Source organism: Colletotrichum chrysophilum (assembly GCF_026319265.1).
Source record: "Colletotrichum chrysophilum strain AFK26 chromosome Unknown scaffold_22, whole genome shotgun sequence".
Taxonomy (NCBI): domain Eukaryota; kingdom Fungi; phylum Ascomycota; class Sordariomycetes; order Glomerellales; family Glomerellaceae; genus Colletotrichum; species Colletotrichum chrysophilum.
In genome coordinates, this window is record NW_026517309.1 from 443,078 (window position 1) to 454,667 (window position 11,590).

Genomic DNA, 11,590 nt, shown 5'->3' on the forward strand with positions numbered 1-11,590 from the left:
AATCCAAGTGGACGCAAACATGGACACCATGGGGAAGGTAAGGGCCGCGACTCGTTTATTAAGGTTAACAACCTTTCCCCAATGAAAGATGGCAGAAATCATCCACTGACGTGACCCCATCCGAAGTCTAATGGTTTTAGCAACGCTTCCGATAGCGTTGTCGACACTCTGAAAATGAACTTCAGTCACAACTCGGGGAGATAGGGGCGATTATTCATCGCATAACAGGAGATAGTAACGGCGAACTCGCCACTACCGAAGCTCTTGCTTTGTGGTGCAGTCAGTTGCCACGTCTTGGCATGCTTAAGCTGCGAGGCAGCGGGAGTCATGACCTGCCATGATTCCTTTGAGGGGATAAAGCGACAGTTTTCCCGCTGCGCAGATCAATCACACCATCGTCTAAACATAGCATTCGTGGTCGCCCCCAATGATACGCCGCGCAGGCGAAAGAGTGAGGTGTGTATCCGGGGTAGTTCTGATCGAACCAGGCGGTATCCCACTTTGATCGTCCAATCAGACTAATTACCCCGTCGCACCCGCGCCAGCGCCGCCAACTATATAGTTATTTGTGTTGCAGTTGCTATTCGTAGTCAATTTGATTGCAATGATCAGTTCTGCATAGTCGTTAGCAATGCGCAGTCAGTTCCAAAAGGTTGCCCGCGGTTTAGGTGCACCGCGCGGGAAACCCTTCCGTACTTGACTTTGACGTGGGATACCGCCCGGCCAGCAGATCGCATCACACAGTCTTCGCCCCCTAGACAACCCCATCAGAAGGCCTCAGGGAGTCACGAAAGACGCCGCTGGCGTACATTGGAATGGGGCTATGGTTTTGCAAATTCAGTAGGAAGTCCCGGCATCACGCGGAACGCCCCGATTTATCACTTTGGTGTCCATGAATAAGATAATTCGATGCCACCTACGACAGCGGTGGCCGAAGTTGGCCCAACCAACAAATTGAGCTGCGACAGACAGAAGTTAAAATTGAAGTTGGAGGCCAACGAGTCTTGGCCATGGGGGTCGGCTTGATGCCATTGGATCGTTTCGTGGTTCATCACGTGTTGTTGCACCAACGTCTTTGTTGGTTCCTGCAGGTACATGCAGGCCGTTGGTCGGTGACGTTGTAAATTTGCACCAACAACTACATCTGGGCATCACGAGACTCTGTTGGAAGCAAGCCCCCAAAGATCCACCCACTCAAGATCGTCACCATTGAAGGTCGAGCAGTTGGTCGGGCCGGGTGAAAGCCTACATGAACTTAGCCGCCATTGTTTCGTGTCGTCGCATTCAAGAGATAAAACCTGCTCTTTCAGCCCCCGAATTCTTCATCTCCAACTTCGCCCCCGATGAGAAGTCAGTATTCTTCACCCAACTGCGTCTGAATGACACATCGTCTCACGAACTTGGTTGGAAACTTACATTTCGATGGCACATTGCGTTGGAACTTTGCAAATGACGCTAGATGGAGTGAAACGAGATACTTACTTTCGGAGGTAGAACTTGAAGTGATGCATTGCACCAACGGCCACTTCCATTGATCCAAAGGACAAACCAAAGCTGCGAATTTATTTTCTATAAAAGCAGGTAGCTGGTCAGTAGTATCTCTCTCAATCTTCAAGCCAGCCACCATCTTGATATCCTGCTTATTCTACTCCTTGCATTTTCTCCTTCACCATGCGGTTACCGCGGACCAGTTTCGTGATCACTCTGCTGATGATATCCGAAGCATCAGCTCTACTTCCGTACAGCTTGCCTTATCTCAGTGAGTCGCGAGAAGGCCTTTGGAAACAGATCATTGCTAACTCTCGTAGCGCCCGGCAAAGAGTCCCGGACGGCAGAACCGCCCCCAGGACGTTCAGTCAGATTCGTCAGGGGTGCTACGGGCCTTCCAAGTGGCACTGGAATACCCACGTCCCAACCGTCGTCCTCCTTCTCGACTCACAATACATCCGCCTCTGCTTCTACCTCCACCAAGCCCACCAGCCTAGCGTCCGCCGGAAATTCGCTTCCTCCGCCAAAGTCAGTCTCAACGTCCTCATCTGGAACCAGCTTCGCGCACTACTCCAACAGCTCATCACCTACCGTTGCACCAAGCTCCGGCACCACTGTCGAGAATACTGCCACAGTCACTCTTACATCGGCCACGGTCACCAGTACTGTCACAGTTGTCAATCTCAACGGATCACCCCTTCCGCTTGACCGGCCGGTTGTCACCTACGCCCCGCGAGGAGGTTCCCCCATCACCATCTCGTCAGGATCCATCGCACTGGGATCTACGACTATTGCTGTTCCAACAAAACCAACAACGTTGACCGCTGACGGCACTCCGATCACCTTTGGCAGTCTGAGCACCACCCAGCAAGTTGTCACCTCAGTGAAACAGCCACCGAAGACCACGAAGCAGGAGACCCAGGAAAGCCCTACCCGGACATCCAAGGCTGTACTTACATCCTCCATGCCTCCCTCTGAGACTTCCTACATGGGCGAGGGGAACTCCCCCTTTGACCATACGTGGGTTCCGCTTCCGGTTGTCGTTAAGCTAGACGGGATTGAGTTTTATCCCCCAACCGAACACGAAAAGCCAGTTGAGATCTTTCTCAAGGACGGAAGCACCGCAACCCTTTCCTACAAGTCCTTGAAGATCGCGGGCAAGACGGTCCAGATACCTCAGGAAGTTTCATCTACAAGTGTCATTGATGGTGTGGAGTTTTCACAACGCTCTTTCGACTCTCCCGAAGGTAGCCCTGGTGGCGGTGGTGGTACCGCAGCCGGGGGCAGCGCTGGTGCATTTGGTGCTATGAAGGGGATTTTTGAAGGGCTTTCCGGATCTGCAGGTCCATTGGCTGATGCCGTAGCCGGCTTCAGTGGCAAGGCCATGCGTCTGGCTCTCAACGCACCTGGCGGGCCCCTATCCGGCACACAGTTTGGTGAAGCGATTGAACTGGCAGATCTCACCCAAGATGCCATCAACCTTGCGAAGCAGACATCTCAGTTTCAAAATCAAGCGGAGTCTGTCCGAATGAATCAAGGAAATCAGCCAGACGCCTTTCGATCTATCAACGGAAAGTTCTTTTCGGCTTACGCCCATTCACGCAGGTTTGCGGCCTGGTCATCGTCGACTGCCAATATGCTCCAGAACCTTCCCAATATTCCCACGGCGGTGCACGCTACAATCATGGAAAGATTCGGAGACTTGTCGATTCTTGGGATGGCAGCTTTGAGTTTCGCAGCCGATGCCTACGACGCCTACGCTGTTCTAAGCGCCGTCAACTGGGCCGATGTAGATGACGTGTTTGCTGGAAACCCCCAAGAACCGCCAAATTCGACGACTGTATCTCAACCAACCTCCACGACTATCTTTGCCGATCCCCCAAGCAAGTCTGGTACGCCGAAGAAGAAGGCTTCATGGCCACCTATTCCTCGAGGACCCACTGACATGTTCATGATCACCGCCAAACGCGGGAAGGTCAGCACTTCTGTCTTCAAGAAGTTCACCAAGTACCTTGACAACGACGCTGGAAGTACTCTTGGTGCCGAGGAATGGCTGCCCACGGAGATGGCGTGGCCTGTATACACTACCAACTTGACTGTGCTCAAAGCTGCAGGTATCGCTCAGATTCCCTGGGTGAGAAGTGTCACTCTTGATATTCCTTTCGACGTCCAAGAGTACGAGAGGGCTTCCGCCATAAAGACCTCCGACTTCACGACCCCGATCACGACGCCCGGCAGCACTCCTACCCGAAGCCCACTATACAAGCGGCGCCCTGCGCCTCCTGATGTCAGACCAAACAGCCCGGCGCATCTCAGGATGATTTCAGGAGATTCCAGACAAGACTACCGGTATCATTCCTCACTGGGCCGAGGCGTTACCATATTCATAATTGACACTGGTTTCAATTTGGGTCATCAGGTATGGAATACAAGACATGTGGGTTGAACAAGCTAATAAAAGCTTTAGGAACTCGCTCCAGGCTCAAGAAAAGTCAAGGACTACTACGTCAAAAACGAGAACGCAGTCGACTTGTCCAAGGTTGCACTCGACAAGCTCGCACCGGATAACTCGGAGGACTACTTTCACGATGGCCAGCGCAGGATAGGACACGGTACCTCCGTAGCTTGCGTTGCTGGAGGCACCACCTTAGGCGTGGCATCGAATGCTGATCTGTACCTCCTCAAGTGGAAGGCGGCACAGAAACGAAACAACGGCAGCTACGGGCCAATCCAGAGCCGACGGGTAGCACTCATTGATGCTTTTAACCACATTCGAGCTCAGATCCTGCGTGCGAACCCTTCGCTTAAGGGCAAGGCGGTTGTGAATGTCTCTTTCGGTACGTATTCCCGTGATCCCAGTTATCTTGGCTTCGTGAGCAGTTACCTAACTTTTATTCAGGTATCAAAAGAGACATCGCCCTTTTTGATGACATCCAGGCCGACTTTGAGGCGTTCATCGAAGACCTGGAGGAACTGGGTGGTGTCTTCGTCATGGCTGCCGGGAACGCCGCTCAATCCCCGTCGCCGGACAGACTAGGGGACCATCTTCCGCAACTTCTTGGAACACAAGAGAACTCACTTATTACCGTCGGAGGAGTTCATGCTGATGGATCACTTCAAGCGACCTCTGAGCCAGAAGGGAAGATGAAAGGCGACCCGCCAATGCAGGATGGCAGCCCTCATCCCAACGCTAATCGTCGTGGAAGCGTTACCATCTACGCACAGGCCGAAGATGTGACGGGCTGCATCGGTGACCCGGCCGACACTAGAAGCACTGTGAAGATGACAGGGAACAGTTTCGCTTCTCCAGCAGTGGTAAGTGAAAGTTTTCAAGCACCCTTGACGAAAGGTTCACCAGAGCTGGAGCCATTACTAACATGCACACTCCGAATCATAGGCCGGCTTGGCAGCCTACCTCTTGGCACATCCCGATTTCAGTGACGTTTTCGAGTACAAGGAGAAGTCACAACGAGAACCAGACTATCGCAGTGTTGGTCTCCAGATGAAGCAGGTCATCGAAGCGTTTGCCTCTTTCCAATGGGTACCGCAAGAGGCGGTGTTCAATCGCTTCAGAGAGTATGAACGGGAGGAATATGAACTTCCCAAGCGCGTCCGGATTGCATACAACATGGTGGATGGTCCGAAACGCGACGTGTAAGTTCCCTCTATTTTCGTTTTCGTACGGGCAACATGGGCTTGGACGCTAAGTACAGGTTCGAACAGAGATGCAGCGACTCAGCCAGCCGATCCCAATCGACAGAGGCTGCGCGAGAGATATCACCGCTTCTTGGACCGTTTGCAGCAATGCAACCCCATGAAGGTCAAGCGAGACGGCACTACTACTGAGATCGATTTCTGTTCTGCCACAGATACCTTCACCCGCGTGTCAACTACTGTGCCTCCCACATCCATGGCATCGACGTCAACTGGCGAGGCGACGCTAACGTTCAAGCCTACCACATTGACCGGAAGCACCTCAACGACAGCGACTTCCAGCCCAGTTTTGACCTGCAACGAAGACAGTGAGTGTGACGGTCTCACCTGCAAGTCAACGGAAGCCAAGAAGTGCAAGGCAAAGTCGGCAGTAGCCGGGCCTATCCCAATCAAGTACTATACCAACGAGCCCCCCATACGTTTCTACAACAATGACTAACAACAGTGAACAGACAATGCGAATGCGTCGACCCGAAGGAGGAAGACAACGTTCCCGCCGTTTGTACTGTTGACGAAGACTGCAAGGCCCTGGCCTGCGATGCCCCAAAGAAGAAGTCCTGCGTAACGACTATCCCTATGGGTGCATTTGCCATCCGGTAAGATATTCTGTAGAAGGTTTGAACTTGCACGCACTGATGGCATATGTATCGTAGGCAATGCAAGTGCACCGATCCCACGCCCACCACCACATCGGTGGCGAAACCAACCACGGTTGCGCCCAAACCGCCGTCGACCACCGTCAAAGCCCCGACTCCAACATCTCCAGGTAGGCATACAAGATCATTTGCTGCTTTAGTTTGGGAAGCAGAGAGTTGACACAGCTTCAGCGCTTATGGAATGCAACCTTGACCAGGCAGTCAACTCGTGTGCCGGCTACAAGAACTGCCGGGAAACCGAGCGTGGAATCTGCAAGGAGCACAAGACTGATGCCGGGAAACATTCGTAAGTTCTTTCAAGTCCTTGTAAGCGTACAGTTATGGTGTTCACATATTGACAATAATACCCCCTCTCAGCCACTGCGTCTGCGAGGAGATCCCCCCGGCAGCTCCAGATCCCGACCCTGGTTGCTCCCGGCCACAAGGGCCTTGCGAATGAGCTCATGTTGATCAATTACTGAGAATGCGAGTACATGAGTACTTGAAAGCAGACATGGCAATGGAGCGCATTGGGCGATCACTGATGGGCCCAGGTCTGAGGTGGGGAGAAGCCTAAAACGTTCCATCGATATTCTCCATTTCGGATCTTTTCAGATTGTGCGGTTTTTCGACTGCTAGGTAGCTGAGGATTTCCTTGCGACATTCAACTTCGAGAGTTACTGTTCAACAATTTTCACGGCCGCGCAAGAAGATTATGTATCATCGTGCCTTGACGCCTCAATATTGACATGCACCCACCGCTGGCTTGCTTCTAACACAAGTTGGGAAGTGATCTTTGCTGCTGCAATATTTTCATGTATCGGGGTAGATAGCGTATGCCACCAAGGGATTTAAAGACTGAGATGAATTTGAGTCGTGATGCACAGGGGTGTGCACTTTGAACATTTCCGGTCGAGATATCGGTTCAGGATATGGTGCCAATCCCAAATTTGGGTAAATAAGATTCGGTTTAGGCTTGAATTGAAATGCCGAGATCGTCTCCGCTTACCGTGGTCCCAGGAAAGGCAACGTATGGCCACTTCCGACCCGGTTCTAGACAATAAGCCCACTGGAGCCGGTCAGAGGTGTACAGCGAGATATTCGGCTTCGAGACTCGTCCCGTACACACTGAGGACAAACCACCCTACGATATACCTTTTATTTCTGGGTTTGTCTAAGAAGATGGGATGAAGGCAAAAGAAGTAGGATCTCGAGAGCGTAATGGGCTTGTAACCATCGATCTGGGCGTTGAACGTACGTCTCTCCGCCAGATCTGAACACCAAAGTTGGAAAAGCCGAATCAGACACCTGAGACTCTGATGATCCATGAGATTTGGGAAAGCAACTATAAATGCAGATGCTCCGGTCCGAGCGATTACTCAAAAGTCTCTGAACAGTACGCACAGCACTTCTTCGCAACGGCAGCGCTGCCGCAAGTGCAAATATTTACCAACCCTTCCAAGCAAATCTAACCAAAGGGAGTCCATCGCCACGCCCAATTAAGCAAGCTCATACCCCTCAATTGACTCGAATACCTTGATTGATTCACCTGTTTATAGATTAGCCTATAGGAGGCTATAGATCCGTCTTAGCCCCATTTATCTAGGTATGCTGGCTATGAGGGCATTCGCAAGGGGCCCTTAAGAAGAGGGGGGGCTAGGAAAGAGGGCTGTGAGGGCTGTGAGGGCTGTGAGGGGGACTATGAGGCTGTAGATAACTTCAAAATTACCCGATTAGGAAGTTAAAAATGACGTAGTTTTATACTATAGTTGAATTATTTTAATTGCAATTAGGCCAATTAATCAAACCCTTGCGAAAAATTCTCATCAACAGCAAGTTTGGGGGTCCAATTTGCTTTGATTGCACTTGCGGCAGCGCTGCGCAACGGCTTACCTCGGAAAGAACAATAACAAATCCGGCCAAACCAAACTCAGATACAATGCGTGTCCTCAACCTTTCTCTTGTGGTCGTCGCCATGGCCTTCATTCACTCCGCCGCGGCCAAGCCCAAACTCTCCGGAGGCAACATGGAGGAAAATGGCAAATCGTACTAGAAAGCGATGTTGGACGGGAATGACACCCAGCTGGACATGGAAGTCCCGTTGGACGAGAACAACTGGGTCAACGGGGATGAGTCCGCGGTACCCATTGCAAATGAGCAGCAGGGCGAGGCGGTCAAGTTCGAGGCCTAAGTCTCGCGGGATGATGCGTGAGAGAACCTCCCTGACACAACAGAAATGCGCTTCATTGCTTGCCCCCTTTGACTGCTACATTGGAAGAAAACAACAATTCGCGAACGAGAACAACCGATAGAAATCCGCGCAAGCCCAGGTGAATTCCCTTTAGTGATTCAAGGACAAGCGTTTCGCTAGCGGACCAAGCTGGAAGAGGAACCCTTCGTTGTCGGACATCGAAGCTTATTGAGGAATGGTGATTCGCACATGGAATTGCTCAAACTTTGAGGGTATCATTGGGGGGGAACTTCTTTGTTGTGCTGTTTTCTTTGGGACGAAGGAGAGAAAGTTACGTGGTGTCGGGAAAGATGGTGTCTGTTTGGAATCTGCCTCCCCTGGAACTCGGAGGCGAATTGTCTATGAAGGCAAGGATCGGGATTTGTTTCTTATGCCCTGGCGTAAGAAATGCTTTCATATGCTGCTTGATAGTCAAGTCAATTAGCAAAAACAGACAGTGTTGGGCCAGACTCCCATTTTCCCCCTCTTCTCTCTGATCTGTGATCGACACGAAGCCGTGTCTGCGGCGCAAAAGCTCCTTCTGAATAGTTATTGAGATTTAAAAAGGCGGAGATTGCCTGATTTTCCTGTGCCTACGCGGCTACATTTCTTGAATACTTGATACCCGTACATTCAAGGCTTTACTTCGTTGAAGAGCGCTTACATGGATAGCAATTAGAGAGAGACAACAACAAAGATACTATAACAATAGCAGAAACGAAGATATTAGAGATGGAGGCAACGACGATGACGATTGCGAGCACAAAGGAAAGATAGTCGCCCTAGCGCGGTAACAATAGGTGGTCTCAAGAACCAGAATGGCTACCAAGCATTCTTCCCGTTCCAGAAAAACACCAGAGATACATCCCCGTCGTTTTTGGAAAGAGGCTGTCAATCTGAAGCACAAGGATAATTGTCTCCTGGCAGCGCTGCATACCTGTCAAATACAATCAAGCGAATCGAGCAATCAGATATACAAAATGAGGTTATTCAGACAATTCAGTTAATCCTAAGTTCGAGGGGGGCATTTTGATCCGTCTGGCCAAATCGCGGCGGATCTTCATTCGTTTTCCCTTCCAACTTTTCGTTTATACCTTCGTATGGCAGGTTACCGGCCGCGGGCACATCCCGTTTTTGGAATAATTCCTTTGTGGAATTATGTATGACTAAAGGAAACATAGCCGTTTTTCATACCTTACAGCTACGTGCAGAACTTCCAATTGTCGGATCTCATGCCAGGCTTGTCGGGAGTGTTTGTCCTGTCGTCCGTGTATTCGTTCATCTTTGCTTGAAGCAGGGAAGTTAAAGCCAGCCACATCTGACATATGGAAGATGGGAACAGCAATAATTGCTAAACGTTTCGATGTGGCGTTGAATGTGGACCCAATGAGCTTAATCAAATACCTTAATTGACGTGAAGATCGACATGAAATTCGATCAGAGGTGGCACCAACTCAGAATGCGCCGAACTTGTGCACCTTTCATTGGACTTGTAGTTCGTAACACGAGAGCCTAATTCAACCACAGCCTGTATATAGGAATATATGAGAACTCTATGCCCGCAAATATCGAAAAGTGAAATGCTTCCCTGCATAAGGTTGAGAGCGCCATCACATCGTCAATAACGCCCAACCCGGCGCCTCCCCGGAACCCATCCCTCCAGGTGCCATAACGACATTCGCCATGCTATCAACCAATCTCTTGTCCTGCTCGCCATCCTGGATGAAGACATATAAAACAAACCAAAACTGCACAGGTTCAATCACATTTCCTACCTGCTTCTTCATCCACACACACACACACTTACAAACATACGCTCGCTTCTCTCGCTACAACCCCTCAACCCACCTATCAAGATGAAGCCCTCCTTCATCCTCCCCGTCGCAGCCCTCGCCGGCTCGGCCCTCTCCGCCGCCGTGCCCCAATCCCAGGGTCTGGTCCCCGTCCTCGTCCCCGAGTTCAGCGACGCAGCCTTCACCCCCGCGGACCGCGAGGACGCCGACAAGGCCTACTCCGCCCCCGGCACCTACCTCGACGGCGAGGAGGCCGCCTACCTCGCCTCCGTCGACCTCGACACCGAGGGCGCCGCCGCCTGGGCCAGCGTCCACGCCGACCTCCGCGCCGCCCTCATCGCCAACATCAACGTCACCAACTTCACCGCCGCGGACGCCGACCCCCACCCCGTCACGCTCAAGTGGGCCGGCGCCCACGTCGAGAACACGAACAAGAACAAGACCGCGGAGCTCGAACAAGGCAGAAAGGTTGCCCTTGGGATCGGAGCGCTAATCCTCTTTTTCTTTAACCCCGTCCTTGGGGTCCTCGCGGCGGTCCTCGCCGACAATGGCACCCAGCCCACGGGCGGCCGCCCCAAGATCCCCGACTTCCACGTCGGCCTCAACGCCGACGGCGTCTGCAGGTACTTCCAAGGCGCGGCGTGGAAGGCCCAGGAGCTTCGCAGGCCCGTGGAGCAGTTCTCGCCCGAGTACGTCCCGTGGCTGGTTGAGAACAAGGGCCCTTACATCGTGAGAGCATTCCTCCCCCTGGTGTTGATGTCCGATGCTAAAAGTCTGATCAGTACGTCCTCGACGGCCTCCGCGAGATCGAGTGGACCTTCTGGACGCTCGGCCGCGCCCTCGAGTACACCTCCTCCTTCACCGAGGAGGAGCAGTTCAAGATTGCTCGCTGCGTCACCCTCGTAAGCCCACCTCAACACCCCGCTCCGCTCCGTGAAAGCTAACAAAACCCTCCAAGTTCACCGGCTCCAACCTCCAACTGACCACCGTCCCTCAACTCCCTCCCACGGGTCGTCCCGGGCCAGTCGTCCCTCCCCGCCCCCTCCCCACCACGTCCACAGACACAACCGTCCGCCCGGCCCCCGTTCCCCAAACCACCTCCCTCTCCCCCTTCCCGACACCCACCATCCTCCCCCGCGACAACGAGGCGAAGGCCGTCAACGTGCCCAGGTACACGCACCTCTTCGGCTTCCGCTCCCTCCTTCGCCTGCTCGAGGAGAAGGCGCCCATCTCCAAATACCAGACGTACGCCAACGTCCGCATCGTCCGCGTTCTCGAGAACCTGGGTTTCTCCCTCGGCAGCGTCCGCGACTCGGTCGACCGCAAGCTCACCAGCCCCGCTGTCGAGGTTTACTTGCTTCGCAGCGATTACCACGGCATGTACGAGCAGTTTGGCCACACGATCTGGGCCTTTGAGCGCAACCTTTGAATGCAACCGCCTGCTGGTTTCCCTCAGATGAGAGGAGGGGGGCGTGTTTGGGAAGCCCAGAGAATGTAAACTCTGGCCCACGTCGTGGAGGATATTTGGTTCGCCCTGTTGTAAGAGCCGAGAGACGGCTCGCCGTGTTTTGGTTTACACGGGGCGAAGAATACTGGCGCAGTGGCGCTGGTATCCGTAGTTGCGGTAAAAAAACGTCTATTTATGTATCCTGGTCCTATGAGTTTAATGACGCCCTATCCCAAAACATCGTACCCAATGGTGCGCCTCAATGCGGTATCAATACCGTCTC

The 11,590-nt window shown here is 52.6% G+C and overlaps 2 protein-coding genes across 2 annotated transcripts; both read left to right on the top strand.

The window, feature by feature from the left end:
• Positions 1–1,671: 1,671 nt before the first annotated feature.
• On the top strand, positions 1,672–5,802 carry COL26b_003896 (uncharacterized protein; the record flags this gene model as incomplete). Its single annotated transcript, XM_053176781.1, has 7 exons — positions 1,672–1,986; positions 2,018–3,907; positions 3,956–4,325; positions 4,388–4,803; positions 4,886–5,142; positions 5,358–5,510; positions 5,655–5,802. 7 exons carry the CDS (start codon positions 1,672–1,674, stop codon positions 5,800–5,802), a joined length of 3,549 nt encoding a protein of 1,182 aa, XP_053039391.1.
• Positions 5,803–9,923: 4,121 nt separating this feature from the next.
• Positions 9,924–11,289, top strand: COL26b_003897 (uncharacterized protein; the record flags this gene model as incomplete). The annotated part of the gene is made up of 3 exons (XM_053176782.1): positions 9,924–10,589; positions 10,643–10,762; positions 10,819–11,289. The coding sequence occupies 3 exons, from the start codon at positions 9,924–9,926 to the stop codon at positions 11,287–11,289; spliced, it is 1,257 nt and encodes a 418-aa protein (XP_053039392.1).
• Between the last annotated feature and the right edge of the window lie 301 nt (positions 11,290–11,590).